The sequence below is a fragment of the Cervus canadensis genome, chromosome 18 (assembly GCF_019320065.1).
Source record: "Cervus canadensis isolate Bull #8, Minnesota chromosome 18, ASM1932006v1, whole genome shotgun sequence".
NCBI lineage: Eukaryota > Metazoa > Chordata > Mammalia > Artiodactyla > Cervidae > Cervus > Cervus canadensis.
The window spans coordinates 23,636,186-23,657,892 of NC_057403.1; the positions used below are offsets into that span (position 1 = coordinate 23,636,186).

General features: G+C 54.4%; 1 protein-coding gene and 1 pseudogene across 4 annotated transcripts; both read left to right on the plus strand.

The window, feature by feature from the left end:
- The first annotated feature begins 78 nt into the window (after positions 1–78).
- On the plus strand, positions 79–8,505 carry DYRK1B (dual specificity tyrosine phosphorylation regulated kinase 1B). 4 transcript variants are annotated; one of them, XM_043435423.1, is made up of 12 exons: positions 534–1,005; positions 2,260–2,423; positions 3,442–3,561; positions 3,652–3,840; positions 4,209–4,356; positions 5,250–5,536; positions 6,230–6,376; positions 6,461–6,601; positions 6,884–6,919; positions 7,004–7,199; positions 7,567–7,673; positions 7,769–8,505. In XM_043435423.1, exons 1-12 carry the CDS (start codon positions 930–932, stop codon positions 8,138–8,140), a joined length of 1,983 nt encoding a protein of 660 aa, XP_043291358.1. In that variant the 5' UTR covers positions 534–929; the 3' UTR covers positions 8,141–8,505. The 4 variants fall into 4 exon arrangements, with proteins under 4 accessions (XP_043291360.1, XP_043291358.1, XP_043291359.1 ...); XM_043435425.1 differs by lacking the exon at positions 534–1,005 and adding an exon at positions 79–234 and having other exon boundaries at positions 6,884–7,199; XM_043435424.1 differs by lacking the exon at positions 6,884–6,919 and having other exon boundaries at positions 543–1,005.
- Positions 8,506–8,651: 146 nt separating this feature from the next.
- LOC122421276 overlaps positions 8,652–21,707 on the plus strand; it is an 84,432-nt pseudogene continuing 71,376 nt past the window's right edge.

Consider the following 21,707-nt stretch of genomic DNA (forward strand, 5'->3'; position numbering starts at 1 on the left):
TCCTCTGAGCGCAGCCGCGGAGCGCTGCCCTGGGTCACGTGAGGGGAAACAGCTTGGGGGGTGGGGGCGGAGTCCGGGGCGGGGGGGCCGGTTTGTTGTGGTCGCCATTTTGCTGGTTGCATTACTGGGTAATCGGGGCCCTGGCTCGCTGCGCTCGCCGGATAGCTTCATCCTGTAGGCAGGACTGAGCTCGGGCTTCCCGAGCAGCTTGAGTTCCCTTGCCCGCGCCCTCAGGTAAGGACGCGGCTCCGGTGGGTCAGCACGCGCTCTCGGGGAGGGAGGGTAGTCTGGGACCCGCCCTGCCTGCGTCGCCGCGAGATTTAGCACGAGGCCGAAGGAGGAGAGAAGGGGGGCGGCGGGCAGGTGCAGGCCTTGCCTGGCTATTCATAGTCGGATTCCTGGAAGGGGCCGAGCCGGAGGGAGCAGTCTTAGGAGGGGGTAGCGGGGCCTCGCTCCCGCCCTTTGTTTGGGCTCGGCTCCGCCGGCCGCATCGTCGTCGCCTAGCAACCGCTGTCCTGCGCTGTGATTGGTTGCTCTCTTGGCAGCAACGACCAATGGCACGGTTGTTGCCATGGTAGGTGTGGACTGCCAAGTTCAGTCCGGCCCCGCCCGCCTGGGCTCCTCTGGCCGGGGCTGGCCTCCAGGGTCGGGGGCGGGACGCCGGGGTCCCCTGGGGCGGGTGGCTGCGCTGGGCGGGGCCGGCGGGGCGAGGGTTAACCCGCCCCTCCCCCGTCCACCTGCTTTCCCCTTCCCCCGCGTGCCCCGGGCTGACCCTAGTTTCCTTCTCTCCCCGCCCCTGGCGGCGGCGGCTGCTGCCTGCTGTTGTCACCCACCGGGCCGCCTGTCCCGCTTGCCCTCCCCGCCGCGGGGCTTGCCTGGCCGGCCGGGCCGGGACAGGCGGCTGTCTCCTCACCACAGCCACCACCGCCATGCTGGCCGCTCGCCCACCCAACTGGGGGCCCCATCGCGCTCCAGCCCCCCGTGGGCGCGCCAGCCCTCACCCGGGTATGGGGTGGAGGCTGGGAGAGAGGGTCCTGTTGTGGGAGGGCCCCGGGGCAGAGATTGTTTAGTGGGGAAGCTCCAAGAGAGAGGAGGGATCGTGGAGTGGCAGAGCTTGGCATGGGAGAAAGGATTGACGGGGAGAAGGCCCGGGGGGAGAGGAGTTTGGTGTGGAAGATACTTTTGAAGGGGAAAACTCTGTGATATTTGGCGAATTTGGCTCTGGGGGACTTCTAGGAATGGGCACAGCTGTGGATTGACCCTGGTGTGAAGGAGTAACTGGAGAAAGGGCCCTGACAGGAATATTGGTTAGGGAGGGTGGGGGTAGGATCCATGGTAGGGGAGAGGACGATCCACTCTAAACCGCGGACAGAAACGCCTCCCCCTTGCTTCCCAAAGGAGTGGCCCTAGTGGGGGAGGAGGGAGCCGCTTGGAGTAATGTGGAGAAGGGCCTTGGTGTAGCATGCGGGAACTAGAATATGGTTTGGGAAATCACTGGAAGGGTGGTCCCTGATGTGGGAGGAAATGATAGGAAGAGGTCTTGGCACCGCATGGGGAGGGTCCCCTGAGGGTGTTCCCTGATGGGGGAGAATGCCTTGGGGTTAGGACTCTGTTATAAAGGGGTCCTCAGATAACCTTGGTGTGGTTGGGAGCTCCCTGAGGACCCTGATGTGCTTTTAGGGGCCTGCAGAGGAGTCTGCTGTGATTTGGAGGGGGCTGGAAGACTCCCTTGTGGTTTGGGAGGGAACCTAGAGTTCCCTGGATTGGGGACCTACTGGGAGGGGTAGACCTTGAAGTGGAGGGACCGTCGTGTGGTAAGACAAGGTCCTGAGGCTCAGAGAAGACTACGGGAGGGGCCCTGAGGAGAGCCATAAGTAGCAGTGGGGAGGAAAGCATGGACCCAACTCTCTATGCTGTCTGTGGTTTCTCTCTTCTCTTCCTGCCCCCAATTATTCATGTCTTTCTGTCCTTTCCTGTCACGGCTCACATCCTTGCCTGGCTCCCAATTGTTCCCTTTCCCGGGTTCTTCTCCGCATGCCGCCTACTTCATGTATTTGGTAATCATTTTACTGGGGGACTCTGCTGTGCCCCCACCACCACCACCCTCTCTGTCCGCTCCTCACTGCCACCTGTTGATCTCTTGTACCCTTTTCTCCTTGCTCTGTGCCCCGCCTTCTCTCTCTCGTCCACCTCTTTCCCGCTTGGCACTGGCCAACATATCCCCTTGTTCCATGTCCCCCCCACCCTGCCCCCTCTCAGGTCTCAGCGGCGGTGGCAGCCGAGGTGCAGGATGCGAGAAGGCGCCCCCCGGCCGGGCTCCCGCTCCAGGCCTCGCTCCCCTGCGGCCCTCTGAGCCCACCATGGCTGTCCCACCAGGCCATGGTCCCTTCTCTGGCTTCCCGGGGCCCCAGGAGCACACGCAGGTACGCGTTCAGCTGGCTCCTCACCTGCTTGGGGAAGGGGGAGGCTGGGATAGAAGGGTCTTGGGGCCAAAAAAGATGATTTGGTTGCCCGGGACAGTCAGCCGGGCGTGAAGGGCGCCATGGGAGTGGAAGATAGAGAGGAGTCGCTGGAAGAGTCAGGATTTGGAGAGCCTGGGTTCCCATCCAGGCATTAGTTATATTTCCTTAGGTTCCCCATGTTTCGGTTCCCTGTTCTGTCAAGTGAGACCTGATACCTACCTCACAGGGTTGTTGTGAGGATTAAACAGGTTCATGAAATGCAATTGGAAATGGCTGAGAACAGTGCCGGGCACATAGTAAACACTCAATAAATATTTATTAAGAAAAAAAAATCCAAAGTGAAAGATCTGGAGGGGTTAAAAGGGAAGAAGCTTGAGCCTGAAGGATTTTGGAGCCAGCAGGGCCTGGGGGTGCAGGGTTAAGACCTTCAAGGGTAGACTGAAGACCCTAAGCTGTAGAGCTTGAAACAGGATGGAGTACGAGGATCCAGGCTCCTCAGGGTGAAAAACTGGGCAGAGAGACACGGTGGGGTGCAGGGTGGGGGTGGGAAGGCCCCAAAGGGTGAGAATAAGGCACAATAGGGAGCCCCTCTGGGAGGGATTCCCAGGATGGATGGTCTCCAGTGAAGGATAGGGAGGGTCAGGGCCCAGGTTTTCGACCTCTCCCACTGAGGTTTAGAAAAGAATCAAGGTGTGTGATGAAAAGTCAGGGGTAAATCATTGACTTCTTGATTCACTCAGCAAATTTCTCATGAATACCCACTATGTGCGAGGTCCCTGCTCCTGGCTTGGGAGAGGAAGCAAGAACAAGATAAAGTCTCTGTCTTTTGGGAGTTGTTCTAGTGGGGTTGTCAGACAGTGACCAGATAAATAACCCGTGTGGTAATGGTGAGCCATCAGCCCTCAGAGTTCGCCCCCTCGAGGTAGCGGTGGAGGCCCTCCCTGAGTGCCCAGTGACCCGTCACCCTGCCTGTCCCCAGGTGCTGCCGGAAGTACGGCTCCTGCCGCGGAGGCTGCCCCTGGCCTTCCGAGACGCGACCTCGGCCCCGCTGCGTAAGCTCTCCGTGGACCTCATCAAGACCTACAAGCACATCAATGAGGTGGGTAGAGGAGCAGGGATACAGGCTGGGCGCAGAGGGGTCCTGACAACCTGTCACTCACCATTCCCCGTCTCCCGGCCGGCCGGGCAGGTGTACTATGCGAAGAAGAAGCGGCGGGCCCAGCAGGCGCCACCTCAGGACTCGAGCACCAAGAAGGAGAAAAAGGTCCTGAACCACGGTTATGACGATGACAACCACGACTACATCGTGCGCAGCGGCGAGCGCTGGCTGGAGCGCTATGAGATTGACTCGCTCATTGGCAAAGGCTCCTTTGGCCAGGTGCGGGATGTCCCTCACCCGACCCTGATCCAGGGGTTGGGAGGTACGGGCACCCACTGGTATTGACCCCCACAGCCAGTGGGTTCAGTGGCTTCAAGCTCCGTGCTGGCCACTTGCCCAGCAAAGTCACTTGGTTACCTGTGCCTTAGTTTCCTTTTCTATAAAATAGTGTGAACAACAGGACTCCCCACATAAGTTTGTGTCCCATGTTTACACTAGTGTCTGACTGTTGGTGAGCACTCCAGTTTTGAATGAGTAGTATTACTGGTGGTGATATCGGTGGGTGTCCTTTCTGGAGAGAGGGGTGGTCCCTGGCTCTGTTCCCTGTGCCCCCATTCCCTCACTTTGTGATGGGCTTGTGATCACAGGTGGTGAAGGCCTATGACCATCAGACCCAGGAGCTGGTGGCCATCAAGATCATCAAGAACAAGAAAGCCTTCCTGAACCAGGCCCAGATTGAGCTGCGGCTGCTGGAGTTGATGAACCAGCACGACACAGAGATGAAGTACTACATAGGTGAGGCCTGGGGCAGGGCTGCTCGGGATGCCCCCCCCACCCCCAGCCTCGGTCCGGGCAGGGGCTGGGGTCTTCAGGGCAGGGTTGCCACTTTGACAGTATCCTGTTCACATGGGAATGCTGGTCAGTTTATTGAGTGCTCACTAAGGGGTCAGGCTCCATTGTAAGAACTTTACACACATTAACTTGTTGAACCCTCATCACAGATTACCCACAGTTTGGAGATGAAAAAACAGAGGCAGTTAGGTGGCATCACTTGCAGCAGGTCACGGTGTTTGTGCTCAACAGAGCTATCATTTGACCAGGCAGTGACCTCCAGAGCCTACTCTGTGTGCATCTTTGTCCACTTTCCCATACTGATTCCTCTTAGAAAAATCAAGCAGATTGAAGGAGTGTGTTTCTTTTAAAGGGAAAATACACATCCTTAGGTAAATGGAAAGAGAGTATACCCCTTGTCACAAAAATAAACAGAACTGAGACTACAAACAGTGTTATAAAATGAAATGAGGACGTGTGGGATGGTGTTAAAAACCCATCAGCAGCAAATAGAAACTTTCTCTTTGGTTTAATCACAAAGTCTGACAGAGATTTGAAAAGAGGTTAACTTCCTGTAAATGTAATTGGGGACATATGAAACGTTCTGATCAGTAGCCAGTAGAGAATCCCATGGACAGAGGAGCCTGGTGGGCTACAGTACACAGGGTCGCAAAGAGTCGGACACGACTGAAGCGACTTAGCACGCATGCACCCAGCACGCAGAGCACACTCCAGTTTATCTGTGCTCGAGAAGCAGACAGATCCGACGCCAGCCTCTCTGTGTGGCTGCCGGCCGCCGGCCCTCGCAGAGCCTCAGTTTCTTCTTGCTCGGCCCGTGTCCGCCCCCTTCCCGGCAGTGCACCTGAAGCGGCACTTCATGTTCCGGAACCACCTGTGCCTGGTGTTCGAGCTGCTCTCCTACAACCTGTACGACCTCCTGCGCAACACGCACTTCCGCGGCGTCTCGCTCAACCTGACGCGGAAGCTGGCGCAGCAGCTCTGCACGGCGCTGCTCTTCCTGGCCACGCCCGAGCTCAGCATCATCCACTGCGACCTCAAGCCCGAGAACATCCTGCTCTGCAACCCCAAGCGCAGCGCCATCAAGATCGTGGACTTCGGCAGCTCCTGCCAGCTCGGCCAGCGGGTGCGGCCCGGCCCCGGGGGCGGGGCTCGGGGTGGGTGTGGCCCGGCTGTGGGCGGGGCCGACTGGCGGCCTGGGTCCGCGGGGCGAGGCGAGGCTAGGCGGGGATAGCCTTGTCACGTGCATCCTGAAGAGGCTGATACCTGAGCGACGGTGCTTGGGATGGGGCCAAGAGAGGGGGAGGGCCACCGGGTGTATTGCCCGAAGGAGAGGGGAGAGCGGAGCCTGAAGGGACAGGGCCAGTTTAGAGACTCCCAGATTGGGGAAGGGGTAGGCAGAGGGGCAGTTGGATGCCTGTGAGCCTGAAAGGCTGTGGGGCTCTACAAAGTTTAGTTTACCCTGTGCTCTTAAAGCTGGGGATGGGAGGGGCGAGGCTCTTTAACTTTGCAGCTAAGATGATGCTGGTAGAGGTTTGAAAAGGGTCTAGTTTGGGAGGGTGGGAAGGGCCTAGGTTTGCCGGCTGCCAGCCTCTAGTGACCTAGAGGGGCTCAGGACCAGACTAGGCCAGCAGAGCGCCCTGAAGCCGATGAGGACGATAGTGGTGGTAATTCCAGGAAGCTGGTGCTGATAACATGAGGGTTTGGCGACCCCCGTCCCAAGTGTTGGGAGCTCGCTCTCAGTCGGCCCTCCTAGCTTTGGGGCTGTTCTCTTAGCAGAGGCTGGGACCTCTGATGGTTGCCCTCTCCCCTCCTCCAGATCTACCAGTACATCCAGAGCCGTTTCTACCGTTCGCCCGAGGTGCTCCTGGGCACTCCCTACGACCTGGCCATTGACATGTGGTCCCTGGGCTGCATCCTGGTGGAGATGCACACTGGAGAGCCCCTCTTCAGCGGCTCCAATGAGGTGTGCTCCCGAGGAGGGGGTGTGCTCCCGAGGAGGGGGTGGAGGCCCGGCCGGCAGTGACCCTGACGGCCCGCCTGCTCTCAGGTGGACCAGATGAACCGGATCGTGGAGGTGCTGGGTATCCCACCAGCCCCCATGCTGGACCAGGCGCCCAAGGCTCGAAAGTACTTTGAGCGGCTGCCTGGGGGCGGCTGGACCCTACGAAGGACAAAGGAACTCAGGAAGGTGCGGCCCCCGCCCCACGCCGCTCCTCCTACCCCGGCGGCCCCTCACTCTCTCACACTTGGGGCTCCCTCCTCCGTCTCCCTGCTTCCTCCCCGTGTCTTTCCCTGTCTGTCCTTTCCTTCCTCCCCCCCACCCCGTCTCCTATTACCCACCGCACAGCTCTTCTTAGCTTCTCTCTTTCCACTTTCTCTCTCGTGCCTCTGTTTCCCCGTGTGTGTCTCCCTGCCCCTCCTGCCCACTGACGGCCACTCTCTTGCCCCCCCTCCCACCTCCCCCTGCCAGGATTACCAGGGCCCCGGGACACGGCGGCTGCAGGAGGTGCTGGGCGTGCAGACGGGCGGGCCCGGGGGCCGGCGGGCGGGGGAGCCGGGCCACAGCCCCGCCGACTACCTCCGCTTCCAGGACCTGGTGCTGCGCATGCTGGAGTATGAGCCCGCCGCCCGCATCAGCCCGCTGGGGGCGCTGCAGCACGGCTTCTTCCGCCGCACGGCTGATGAGGCCACCAACACGGGCCCGGCGGGCAGCAGTGCCTCCACCTCGCCCGCACCCCTCGACACCTGCCCCTCCTCCAGCACCGCCAGCTCCATCTCCAGCTCCGGTGGGTGCTCAGTGCGGGACGAGGGGTTGGGTAGCTCTGATCGGCGGGTGTGGGTCAGGGGTGGGGGTGGGGGAATAGCTTTATCACTGGGCCTTGGCCTAGAGCTCTGAAACTATGAGATCCTGAACTCCACAGTGGGTGGAGCAGGGGAGCTCAGACGATCCCTGAGCGTCTCTCTGAGCTTGGGCTCAGATCTCTAAAACTTGTATTGACTTTTTGACACCCAACTGAACCCTGACGCCTAATCTGACTTGTGTCTGATCCTTTGAATGGGCCTGGGCCATGAACAAGACTCAGCCGCCTGAAGACCAGCACCACCCCCCCTCCTTTCCTTGCTAAGGCCTCTCTTCTTCCTTGGCACTTCCAGGAGGCTCCAGTGGCTCCTCCAGTGACAACAGGACCTACCGCTATAGCAACCGATATTGTGGGGGCCCTGGGCCCCCCATCACTGACTGTGAGATGAACAGCCCCCAGGTAATGGGGTCTTGGGGACTTAGGAGGAGGGTGGTGGGCTGTCTGGGGCTTCAGAACCCAGGTCTCCATCACCCACCGTTGCTTTGCTCCTTTAGGTCCCGCCCTCCCAGCCGCTGCGCCCCTGGGCCGGGGGGGATGTGCCCCACAAGACACATCAGGCCCCTGCCTCTGCCTCGTCACTGCCGGGGGCTGGAGCCCAGTTACCCCCCCAACCCCGATGCCTTGGTCGTCCCCCATCACCAACCTCACCACCACCCCCGGAGCTGATGGATGTGAGCCTGGTGGGCGGGCCCCCAGACTGCTCCCCACCTCACCCGGCACCCGCCCCCCAGCACCCGGCTGCCTCAGCCCTCCGGACTCGGATGACGGGGGGTCGTCCACCCCTCCCACCCCCCGATGACCCCGCCACCCTGGGGCCTCGCTTGGGCCTCCGTGGTGTACCCCAGAGCACGGCAGCCAGCTCATGACCCTGCCCCCTCCCTGGGGCCCCTCCTGAAGCCATACCCCCCCATCCGGGGGCCCTGGGCTCCCATCCTCATCTCTCCCCTTGACTGGAATTGCTGCTACCCAGCCGGGGCGGGTGAGGCCTGCACTGATCGGGGCCTGGGGCAAGGGTTCAAGGAGAGGGGTTGAGGCTCACCTCCCCACTAAGGACTGGACCCTTGGCCCCCCCTCTCCCCTTGTTTTCTATTTATTGTACCAAAGACAGTGGTGGTCCAGTGGGGTGGGGGGAGACCCCCCTCACCCCAGGGCCCTAGGAGGGGTGGGGGCAGGTAGGGGGAGATGGCCTTGCTCCTCCTTGCTGTACCCCCCAGTAAAGAGCTTTCTCACATGCCCGCCTGAGCGTTTGCAGGCCCTTGGCTCCCCTCACCCCGCCCTCAGAGTCATGGGGAACGGTGTTTGGGGAAGGGGTGCTGGCAGAGCCTTGTGGTTGGGGTGAGGCCCGGGTCCCTGGGGGAGTTACGGCACACATATGGGGTTGTAGGAGGCATGGGGTTGTGGAATCTTAGACAGCGATCCTGGATATATGCTCCTAGCCCTCACTGGCCTTTTCTCGGATAAACTGAGACCTTGAAAGGTGAAGGGCCAGCTGTCTATGGGGAACATCAGATTGTCCTGATAAGCCAGGGTTTGCACAGAGTCTGCACAGGCGTGGCTCATTCTGCCAGGCGTTCAGAAGGTGCTGAGTTTATGTAGCAGGCCTTATTGGTGCCATCTGGGGGATGGCAGGCAGCAATGGGAACAGAATTTACATTCCTCCCACCCCCCACCCCATTCACACACGCACACGTCTTGTCTCACTCTTTGGAATCAGTGCTGAGCAAAATGTTTTAGATTCTCAGGCAAAAAGAAATTACCGGGGTTCCAGGTAAGTGGGCCTGTTTCCATGGTAATTTGGAAATTTCTGTCCCCCAACCGGCCAATCAAGAGCCGCCAGGTTCAAAGGCTACTGGTGCGCGGCGCTTTCTGGGAAATGGCGTTCTTGGCACTCCTTTTTCCCGGTTTTCGTTGCTGAACTACAGAGCCCAGAGTTCTTTTCGCTCGCGCGCTTAGCGGCTTCCCAGGCAGCCACTCGGCAGTCACAGACATCCAGGGCCCGGATGCTGGAGGCGGGCTGTAGAGGAGGAGAAGGCAGTGATTGGGTGGTTTAGGCCAGACTCTCCGGAGCATTGAGTTCTCCAGTCTTGCGGCAGGTGGGTTGCGCGCTGTGCTGGGAGAGCATGCAAGTTAGGCGTTCGTGATCTCGGAGCAGGAGGTAAGCGGGGAGGCCCGAAGTTGCCCCACAATATGGGGCATTGCTGGCCGCTCTGTTGGGTGCGGCTCGCGGGAAGCCCCAGTCGGTAGGAGAGACGGGCAAGAGCCCCCTTATGGATCTGAATGTGTTCGCTAACGGAAGCCGCTTGGAACGTGGAGAAAACCCGGTCCAGCACCGGTAGGGAAACCTTCCTGGGGGAGGAGGTGCTGTCTGAACTGAGACCTGAAAACGGAGGAATGTTTGGGGGTGGTGGTGGTGCGGCGGAATGGCTTGCGCGAAGGCGGTGAGAAACAGATGTGTGAATGAATCGCAGGTGATTCGTGTTAGTGGAAATCTTATTGAAAAGGGCTGTGTGAATTAGGTCGTGGAGGATTTTGTTGGCTCTTTAGGGAGCTTGGACTTTGTCCTGAGGGCAGTGGGGAACCTCGGGGTAATTTCCAGAAGGGAAGGGACCCAATTTGCTGCCAACTGCCAGAAGAGATTAACGGGAAAGACTAGGGTCTGGGAGCCCAGGATGGCAGCCGTGGTGTCCTAGGCAAAGAGATGCCAGGATTGTACCATGACAGGGCCCTTGGATGGGAGGGGAGGATGGATGTGGGTGGAGGAGACTTCCAGAAGGCTGAGTTCACAGGCTGTGTGGGAGAGGGATCTCTCTAGCACTGTAGAACAGATTTTGGCATACCAAAAATGCTTTAAAAAAAAAAAAAGTATTTTTTGAATGAATTGCCATAGGAAGGAGGTACTACTATGATCTCCCTTTTGCAAATGAGGTTACTGACGGTAGAAAAAACTAACTTCCCAAGATAGGGTTTCCCTGGTAGCTCAGCTGATAAAGAATCTACCTGCAATGTAGGAGACCCGGGTTCGATTCCTGGGTCGGGAAGTTCCCCTGGAGAAGGGATCAGCTACCCACTCCAGTATTCTCGGGCTTCCCTGGTGGCTCAGACAGCAAAGAATCTGCCCGCAATGCGGGAGACCTGGCTTCGATCCCTGGGTTGGGAAGGAGGGCATGGCAAGCTACTCCAGCATTCTTGCCAGGAGAATCCTCATGAACAGCGATATGGTCCATGGGGTCGCAAAGAGTTGGACATGACTGAGCAACTAAGGACAGCCCGAGATGACGTGGCCAGGAAGCAGAGGGCTGAGGGTCTGAGCAAGGCGCACGATGAGCCTCAGGACGTCATAGCAGTCAGACCATCTAAGTCCTGAAGGGAACCTGTGATGAGCATAGAAACCTACCCAGAACCTCTCCCCTGACCTGTTGACTGACTGCCAGCATACCTCTTCTTTAATATCTAAAGATGCTGAAATCCTGGTCTTTTCCCCAAAACGTATTTCTCCCACATTCTCATTAAATGTCGGCTCCATCCTTGTAGTTATTCAGATCAAAAGCTTTGGAGTTGTCCTCGACTCCCCTCTTTGTCTTATACCCTTGTCCCGTCTATCAGCAAATACCCTCAAAGTATATTCAGAACCTGACCATTTCTTCCCACCTCCACTCCTGTCACCCTGGCCCTGTCCACACTCATCTCCTGCCTAGACCATCAGTGGTCTCCTTGCTCCCCACTGTCTGTTTCTCACTTGCAGCCAAAACGACATTCTGAAAGCCTGCATCTGGTCCATCTGGTCACATCCCCCCCGCCCCCCCCCCCCAACCCCTTGATTCCGTGTGGCTCCATCTCACAGAAGGTAGAAACCACATTCCTGTCTGTGGCCTGCAAGGCCCTGCATGATGTGTCCCTGTTACCCGTCTGACATCATCCACTCCCCTCGGCTTATTCCCTCTGCCCCAGCCACACTGGCCTCAGGACCTCTGTACTTGCTATTCTCTTTACCTTGAACCCTCTTCTCCGAGAGAGTCAAGGCTCACCTTCATCTCCTTTAGGTCTTTAGTCAGATGTTACCTTCTTCTGGAGGTTTATCCTGACCACCCTTCTAGAACTGGATCACTGATACTCATATCTGTCCTCTTTAACTTGTTTATTGTCTGTCCTCCCCCCCCCCCGCCCCGATAGCAGACCATCAGGACAGAAGCTTTTGTCTACTCCATGCTTTTTGTCTTAACACCTAGGAGAGCTCTTGACATGTAGTACAGACTCAGTAACTATTTACAGGATGAATGGACGGGTGATTTCATAGTAGTTGCTAATCCCAGCATCCTAGGAACTCTGCTGATACCCTGTGCCCAGGGCTGCCTGAAAATTTGCTGAGGTCTCTGACATCCAAGGGGCATTTTCTTGCCTCTGCTTTGTGCTCAGAATTGAGAATGCTGCAGAGAACAAAAGTTTCCCTAGAGAACTCACAGTCTCAGGGGTGGAGGCTCAGATTGTTAATTTATCACACATGTATGAAATTACAAAGTAGAGTGTTGTGAGAACACTTGACAGGATGTCTAATCTGGACCCTAGGAAATGAGGTTTGAGGTGATGAAGGAATATTAACTCAATCAAGTGTGTGCGTGTGAGACTTGGAATGTAGAGCCTGAGGGGGAGTAAGAGACCATGTGGATCCTGTAAGGAGTTTGTGTCTTAACCCCAGGTGCACTGGGAGGTTGTAGAAGAATTTTTGTTTTGGGTTTTGTTTTTTTTTTCACACTGTGCCGGCTTGCAGGATCTGTTTCCTGACTAGGGATTGAACCTGCGCCCTCAGCAGTGAAAGCTTGAAGTCCCCATCACAACCACCAAGGAAGTCCTGGGAAGCTGTAGCATTTTAAACAGTGGAAGGAGGCATGATCGGTTACGTGTGTTGAAAGCTCCCTTGGGCGTTGTGTGGGGAACTGGCTGTAGGGGACTGAGGACTGAAGTAGAGACACCTGTGAGGAAGCTGATTGCCTTGAAGTTAAAATGGCTGCTACTAAGGGAGACCGTGTGTTCTTCCCTGTTTCTCCCGTGAAGAGGTGGAGTCTCCTCCTCCCGTTTAATCTGGGCTGGCCTGTGATTTGTTTTGACCAGCAGAATGCAGTGGAAGTGATGCTGTGCTGGTTGGGGGTGCCTGGGCCTTAGGAAGTGGCAGCTTGTGCTTTTTACCCTCTTGGAGCCCTGGACCACCCCCTGGAGAGAGATGCGGAAAGAGGCAGGCCCAGCCAGCCCCCAGCTGACGAGCCACATCAGACATGAGTGATGCCATCTTGGATCGTCTAGCCCAGCTCTCTGCTGACACCACATGGCGTAGAGATGAGCCGTCCTGAGTCCCCTCGCCCCTCAGAGCCTTGTCCAAATTACAGAATCAGAGCAAATAAATGGTTGCTATTTCAAGCCATGGTGTTTTGGGGACTTGTTACCTGACAATAGCTAACTGAAACAGATTTTTTTTTTTTTTTTTTTTGAGATCTGACCATTTTATGTATTAGTAATAAGTGTAATGAGAAGTGTTAAGTTGCTCAGTCGTGTCTGACTCTGTGACCCCATGGACTGTAGCCCGTTAGGCTCCTCTGTCCATGGGATTATCTGGGCCAGAATACTGGAGTGGGTTGCCATGCCCTCCTCCAGGGGATCTTCCCCACCCAGAGATCAAACCCAAGTCTCCTGCATTGTTGGCAAATTCTTTACCATCTGAGTCACCAGTGAAGTCCATATTATGTATTAGCTCTTTTAACCCTCATAGTCACCCTGTGTGGTAGTATTATTATTGTCTTTATGTGTATTAGAAAACCAGGGCACAGAGAAGTTAGTGGAGGACTAACACAGTGATACACACAGTGAGCGTGTCATAGCTATTACCAGCATCATGCTCACCAGTGTTAAAACCTCCATGATGGTTAAAGAAGGGGTTGTAAGAGGAATTAAAGCGTTAATTTGCCCACTTACTAGCAATATGGTTTTAGGTAAGTGATTTCACCTTTCCGAGGCTCCATTTCTTCATCGTAAAGTGGAGGTTATACTTGTCATCTCAAAAGGTTGCCATGAGGAGCACAGGGTCTGTCAGAGGGCAGACTCCTAACCCACGGCAGGGAAGAGGATCACGGCTAAGCACGCACCCAGGTGGGCTGTGGGCGCAGGGTAAAGCCATTTTCTCAGAAGGCCTAGTGGAGAGACAGGCGTCAGGTCCTTGGGGATGTTGTTGAAGTGCTGGGTCAGGCCACATCTGAAATGAGTTACTTCAGGACTTTCTTATTAGGGGATCCAATAAAGCTTTTTTCTTTTTTTAAATCATTTAAACCAAGTTGAATAGGGCTTTCTGTTACTTGGGAGCCAACGTCTGGATTTTGTCATTTGTTGATTCATCAGATATGCAATACTGTTTCGGGCATTGTTTTAGGTGCTGGTTTTGTAATAGTAAATAAGACGCTCAAGAGCCCTGTCCTCATGGAACTTAACATTCTAGTGGGGAGAGGCAGATGATTTTAACAAAAGTTAGTGTTGGTGAAAGCCAGGGTAGGGGGGTTTAAAGAGCGACAAGAGCTGCTATTTTAGGTGGAGGGGTTAAATGAGCTATCTCAGAAAATGCGATTGGAGGAGGGACCTGACCAAAAGGGATGAAGCCAGCTGTGCGCCTGTTTTGAGGGAAAAAACAGCAAGTTCAGAGGTCCCGTGGTGTGCTCAGCGAGTAGGAGCAGACCGAGCCAGCCGGGGGGGGGGGGGGGGGGCACGGGAAGCACTTGGTTTCATTCTCCCTGAGGTGGGAAGCAGTCGGAACATCCTGAGCTCCTCTGAGGAGTGACATCATCTCATGTCCTCGTGGGGGCCCCTGGATGGAAGCAAGCCCCAGCGTGGAGGCTGCAGCTGCAATCCAGCTGAGAGGCGGTGGCTCGGCCAGCATGGTGGTGGTGGAAGTGGATTGGGGTGCGAGGTGAGAAAGGGGGGGGGGCGGTCAGTGACCGCAGGGTCTTTAGCCTGCGCAGAGTGCTGTCACCGTGTGAGGGAGCCCGTGGCGGGCACCCCAGCAGGTACAGGAGTCTGGCGTTCAGGGGCGCCGTCTGGGCTGGAGGCATAAACGTGGAGTGGTTGGTGATTTCATGATAGTACGGTCCAGGATGAGTTCATTAAGGGAATGGGAGCAGGGAGCCTGTGGGGCGGGGACGGTGGCCTGGACGAGGGCGTGGGGAGGCCTGAGCAGTCGTCCGGATGCGTTTTGAAGGCAGACCCCACAGTGGGCTGGTTGTCGGTGATGACGGAGAAGAGAGTTAACAGGGGCAGCGACCCTGCTCCCCACCCCCACCCCCGGCCCGGGGGCCCCGCTGCTTCTGTTTGGGGCCACTGGGCCGGCCCTGGGGGGCTCTTGCCCTGACTCCATGGGGTCTCCCCACGCAGCGCCCCACCGCCTTTCTCTCCCATCACAAGTTCCCCCGACAGAAGTCGGAGTACTGGGGTCCATTGTCCAACCCCCTCCACCCTCTGTGGACGGCGGACTCCTACAAGTGAGGTCTGCCTGCTGGGATGGGCTGTGGACAGGGCAGTCACCTCAAATAGTCACAGTGCTCGTGACAGTTGGTGTATTGGAAGGTGGGGGGTCTGGCAGGCTCTGAACTCGAAGGGCTAAGGTGAGGTCTCAGGAAGTAAGGGGGACCCAGCACTGCCTCTACCTGGCCTGGGACACCCGGCGATGACTGAGGCAGCCTCCAGGCTGTCTTCCCAGAGCACCTGTCCAGTGGGGAGACAGCCCTGACCACAGGGGGTCACTGCGGGAAGGGGGAGGCTCGGGGGCTGTGGGAGCCCAGTGAAGCACCTGACCTTGTTGAAGGTATCAGGGAGGGCTTCCTGGAGTCGAGAACCTGTGAGATGAAATCTGGAGTCAGATGGAGTCTGGGACGCAGGTGGTGACTATGTAGCCAAGTCAATAGATAAACTTTTTTGAGTAGATTTACAGGAAAGTCGCAAAGATGATATAGAGACTTCCTCCTGCTTCCCCTAATGTTAGCATCTTACTTAGTTGCAGTACATTTGTTAAAACTAAGCAGTGAACACTGATTACTATTCTGCTAACAGACTTCACGACTTTAGTGGAAAAATGGGTGGAATGTGACTGACGTTCTTCCGGTCCAAGACGCAGTCCAGGACACCGTGTTGCATTTATTCATCCTGTGTCCTCCAACCTGTGACGGTTTCTCAGTCTTTCCCTCCCATGGCCTTCCCGGTTACGGTTTCTCAGTCTTTCCCTCCCATGGCCTTCCCGGTTAGCTACTGGGTAGGAGGCCCCTCAGTCTGGGGTCGTCTGATCTCCTCCTCGCTAGACCAGGATTGTAGGTTTGGGCAGAGAGGACCCCTCAGGTGATGGGAACCCGGATCAATTCTTTTGGTGCTGGCCACCAGGTTTCTCAACTGTACTCTTAGGGTTTTCCCTTTCCTTATGCCTTTTAGAAACTAGTCACGAAGTCCAGCCCATAAACTCCAGTTCCTTGAGGGAAAATACAAAGAATTTGTTTTCATATGTCAAAACCACCACAGTAATTGATAAACATGGGAAGACCCTTTGAGGCTGTTTCTCCTCAGCATTCCATCCACTCATTTGGTATTCCTCAGTGAAGCTCCCCAGCAGCAGTTGTTACTGTGTTCTAATGATGCTTTTCTGATTTCCTCTTTTCTTATTGGGAATTCTTCTGTAGGCAGGTTTGTCCCTTCTATCCCATTTATTTGTACAATCATATCAGTGCGGACTCATGGATATTTTATTCTTTGTGTCTAACCCAATACTATCGTAGTTAACTTTTTCACTCAACTTGTTCCAGTGTTGGCCACAGGGGCTCTTCCAGGTTGGTTCTGTATTCTTACTTTTCCCCTCGAGCACTTCCTTATTCTTCAGCACTTGTAAGATGTGCCTCAGCCCCTTTGCAGGCAGCCCTGGTTCCTCTGATGGAGAATGGTATCAGAAACCAAGAACTGGACACTGGGTGTGGTCACTGCACCTGAGGTGTGTCTCTTTCTAGTCTCTCAGCTGACAGAGCTGGGGAAATGTGTATGTAGAAACCCATGCACACACACACACATTTGTATTTGTGTGTGTGTATGTACAGATATCTGTGTATACAAATAAACCTATTTGAGTCCATAATGGTATCTCATCCAGTCTCCAGAGGGTTCCCTCTGCCTTCTTGCCTTGTTTTCTTGTAGCCTCTCTCTCTGGCGCTGAGAAACCTGCATCAGTGGGCACTTTCTGGCAGTCATCTCATGGGCCATTCCCGTTTCTGTAAGGACACTCTCTCCTTGGTTTTATGACAACACTGTCCCCTAGTTTTTCTCCTGTGTCTTGCTTCTTTGCAAGAAGTTCCTGTTTTCACTGACCCCTTAAATGGGAGGCTGGTGGGGGGCTCTTCTCTCCTCCCACCTCTGGGCCATCTCACCCTCTTGTGGTCTGTTTCCTGCCTCTGTACTGATGATGCCCACTCTCTGCCTTTAGCTCCGACTCCTCCCTGGGCCCCAGACCTGGGGGTCCTGGGGCCTCAAGAAGCCCCCTCCCCATCCTGCCCTCAACCCCGGGCCCCTAATACTCACCATGTCCCAAACTGCAAACCTGCTCCTCCTCTTGGTCCTTCACAGGGGTGTCTCCACACAGCAGGCTCCCAGAGAGAGTGCTAGGCTTCATCCTTGATGCCTCCTCCCTCCCCACCCCCAACCTGCATCCTACCGTCATGCTCCAGGGCTTGACCACTAGGCCTCCGGACTCGCCCACCCGCCCCTTCTCGTCTGTCATGGCCCTGCCTTGGTCCAGCTCTGTCCTCCCCCACCTCCCACAGGAGGCCTCCTGTCTCCCCCTTTAACCAGCCTCCACTGGACAGCTGAGGGATCTTTGTGAAACCCAGGTCTTATCACGCCCTCTTGCTTGAAGTCCTTCCATATTTCTCCAGCATCCTCAGGACCGAATCCTCACTCCACAGACTGACACTGAAGACGCGGTGTGACCTGGTCCCTGACTTGCTCCGCCTGTCTCCCTGACTGCCTGAGCCGCAGACACACTTCCTCTCTTCCCAGAGCTCGGCCCTCACTCTCACCTGGGCCTCAGCGTGCACCCTCGATCAGCCCCGTGACCTTCAGTCCCGTCAGCCCTGTCCATTCCACATACACCACCCGCTTTCTTCCCGCTCATATTGTTAGAAACACTCCCAGACGTCATTCGTAAAGATGATGGACAAAATGTAAAACCAGTGGTCAAATCTGCATGTTGGAAGTTGGGGGAGAGGAGATTCACTTTAAAGTATTTTTTGCAACAAATTTTTGTTGAATACTAACAGGACACACTAGTAGCTGTTGTGGGAGAAAGAGTTAACTAAACAAAAGACAATAATCACGTTGTGTTTAAGAGGGAAAAAACCTTTCAGGAATCATTTGTATCACCTAAACAATTCCACCAGGGCAGGAAGAGAACAGAGGTGTGTCTGTAACCCTCAGTCACCCCAGACTGACTTCTGAGTGCTTACAGGATTCCTTTCAAGGTCATATCAACTTAGGGAACCTTTCTACCGTGAAGTCTTCAGTTATCATTATAAACAGAACTTAAGTCATTTAGACGGTGTTTCACAAGCCTTTGGAATAACTGACTTATAGAAAAGGGTTTTGTATGTGTAAGGGAAGGTTACTAAAGTATCAATACATTGGTGTTGGGAGAGTTCCTGACTTCCCCTCTGATACCACAGACTATTGGGACAGTCAGTTCTGTAAAAGAACCATGGGTGCATCTGCCTTGAGACCTTCTGCGGTGTTACATCTGCCTGGCACGTGCTGGGATAACCACTGCCAGCGTTCACGTGCACTCCTTCAAGCCAGGCACTGGTCTGAGCCCTCTGTGTGCATTAATTCAGTAACAACCTAACACGGCCCTTAGGAGGCAGCTGCTGCTATCCCAGTTTTTCAGTGAGGCATTCAGAGTTGAAATCGGTTGCTTCAGGTTGCACAGGTAGTGAGTGGCAGCCCTGGGATTTGAACCCAAGAATACTATTGGTTCTACTGTCTGTGCCTTCAACCCTCTTCCTCTTGGGCTCCATTCTTAAGGAGATGCTCACATTCAGTGTTTTTTTTGTTTTGTTTTTTTTGGGGGAGTGCCCTTGCCACGCAGCTTATGGGCTCTTAAGTTCCCCGACCAGGGATTGAACCCATGCCCCCTGCAGTGGCGCTGCGGGGCCCAAGCCACTGCACCACCAGGAAACTCCCCAAGATGCTCACACTTCTAATACTGCAGTTTCTTCTTTTCAGAAGAGCTTCAAAGACTTTCTTCTCCAGGTGCCAAAAATATTTTTTTCAACATCCCCAATTACTTGCAAAGAAAAACACTTAACTTTGTTTTGTTTTTTTAAGGGGAAACTTCAAACATGCGCCAAGGCGGAGAGAAAAGTCTAATGAGTGCCCATGCCCCCATCACCTAGCTTCAGCAGTTACCAGCACGTGGCCATTCTTGTTCCATCCACATCCTGCACATGTTCCCTCCCTGTTCAGTTAAGCAAATTCAGGTGTTTTATCAAAAGACATGGCCTTCAAAGCAAAAGGGACCTAAGTTCCTTGCCCTAAGTCCTCCTGCTGGGGGACACTGACCACCTTCCCGAGCTCAGCTCCCCTCCCCTGGGCTTTCCAAATGCAGACATCTCTGCCGGGTGTGACACTATCACAGCCCCATCCCTGGCTTGTTCCCCGTAACCCGATCCCCTCTGGGCATTTCTCCACATGGCCCTGAAGCCTGAAAACGATCCCTCTAAGTGACCGAGGAGGACGGCCGAGTTGCCTGGCAGCCCGTCCCCCGCAGCGGGACATTTCACCTGCGTGTGGCTCTCTGCTGCGATAGTGGCCTCTTCCTTATTTGGGTTCGTTTCTGGCCGCCCTTCCACTCAAGCCAGGTCAGCCTCCCGTAGCACCCCCTGCACACCGTCCCTCACCTCATCACAGCGTGTTTAAGACGGTCTAGAGGAAACAGGGACCTGGGCACTTACCTTTAACTGCCTGGGGGCTCCATGACTCAGGTCTGTCTGTGTCCCTGCTGTGCCCCAGGATTACCCAGCGCCCGGCCTGGCGCACAGCAAGCGCGCAGTAACAGGAACGAATGAGCGAATGAATGAATGATGCCAGGGTCAGTACCTGGGGTTTCTCATGAGGGCAGTGGGAAGCCACAGAAGTGTTTTAGGCAGAACTGGACCCATATTTCTCAAACTAATGTACATATAAGTCCCCTGGGATCATGTTAAAATGCAGATTCTGAATCAGTGGGTCTGGGGAGGGGGGACTGAGAATTCTGCATTTCTAACAAGCTCCCAAGTGAGGCCAGTGCTTTGAGTAACAAGGGTCTTGCTGTGCTGTTCTGCTCAGTAAGGCAGCCACCTGCCACGTGTGGTCGTGGAGGGTTTGAATACGGCTTGTGTGGCCTGAGATGTACTTTAGTGTAAAATACTGGCCAGATCTCAGAGACTTAGTGCAAAAAGAGAATGTAAAATGTCTCAATAGCTTTTATACTGATCACATGTTAATATGGTAATATTTTGGATATATCGGGTTAAATAAAATATATTATTAAAATTAATTTTTCCTTTTTTTTTTCTTTTGGATGTGGCTACTAGAAAATTTTAAATTACATTTCATGATGTTTCTCTTGGATTGTGCTGGTCTAGCACTCCAGACTCCTCATCTCTAAGCACTTGTACATGTTTTTCCCTCTTTTTTGAAGCTTCCCTCTTTCTTCCTACCTCATTCTCAAAAGTAACCACATACATCTTTCGGGTCTCAAATAAGATGTCTCCTCCAGGAAGTCCTCCTTGATCCCCCAGGGTGGTTGGGTGTCTGTTTTGGGCTTCTGCTCTATTGGTTTTCCTCATCTCAGCCCTGACTACCTGTGATATACATCAGCGTCTAAATGTCTGTCTCCCAGAGACTGGAGACAGGATGGCAGAGTAGGAAGACTTGAGTTCACCTCCTCACACGAAAACACCAAAATCACAACTGCCAAACCACCACCAACAAAAAAAGGACTGGAACCTACCAAAAAGATATTCTACATCCAAACACAAAGAAGAAGCCACAATGAGACAGTAGGAGAGATGCTTTCATGATATAAATGTTTGTCTCTCCCTTGAGATAGACAAATCCACAAGGATGGGGACAAAGTCTCTTCTGGTCACTTTATCTCCAGAGCCTGGCATGGAGTCAGTAAATAACTCTTAAATGAATATTATGCAGTAGTGAAAAGGAAGGATCTACAGGTGTGCAAGAAAAATAATGTTCTGTGAATGGAGCAAAATTCAGAAGATTCCATACTGGATGACGATACCATTCCATAAAGCTGAAAACCCAGCACACAGAAACATTGTTTGTGCGTACAAAAACGTGGTAAAACCAGCAAGTGGAAGAGGGAACCTTTTGGGATTTGCCGTGCTGTGCACTTAAAATGGTTTTGTTTCACTACACATAAATGATACCTCTGTAGAGCTACATCAAAAAGCGGGGTGGGCAGCTCAGACCCCTCGTACCGCCTCTGGATGTGCCGTGTGAGGAGGGCAGGGCCAGCACCTGGGGAGCGGCTCCCCTGTCACGCCGAGCAGGTCTGGGCGGGAGGACCTGAGCCAGGGAGCCAGGTGAGGGGCTCGGCTTCCTCTGCCGTGTCTGCAGTTCCGGGCCTGATGATTAGTTGGCACTTCATAAGTATGTGTATTTTTAAGTTAAAATTCTTTTGGAAGTAAAATAAGTTTTCCTAAATGTCTGACTTCAACAACCCTGAAACACCCTACACCTCTGGATTTCTTGCTGTGTGTGAAGTAATGCATTTCTTTCTAATTCAAGCCCTTTGGACCTGGGTCCTCTTACATGCAGCCAAACAGAACTGGTGATCACGTGGTAAGTGAGTTACCGCTTTTAGGAGTGTTTAGCAAAAAAAACAAGGTTTAACTGAGTAAATTAAGATCTAATTTCCATTATTTAAAAATTCATGGATTGGGCAGCATTCTGTAGGGCAAACCAAGAAGTTAACACAACGTAGAAGGCTTTCATAGTAAGGACAGTGTGACAGGAAAGTATCAGAAAGTTAATCAGAGGAAGACAAAAGTTCAGGCAATACTGGCTTCCCACTGGCTGGGCTTGTTGCAAGGCAAGAAGGAAGCCTCCCCTCCCTGTTCCGGGTAGGAAGGTGGTTGTCCTTCCTGTCTGGGAGTGCAGGGGTCAGTAAGGACATCTTCCATTGGGGGTAACACACTGCACAGTAGGGCATGCGACCTCCCTCTTCACGCCTGACCCCAGTTTTGGTTTCCTTTTATTAATTTTCACAGAGACACCCGCGGTGTGTCAGGTGGCGTGTGAGGCCTTTACCTACCTGATTTCCTTGACTCTTCACAACACCCTGTGAGGCTGGTTTCAGGCCTCCGTTTAACTGAGTGG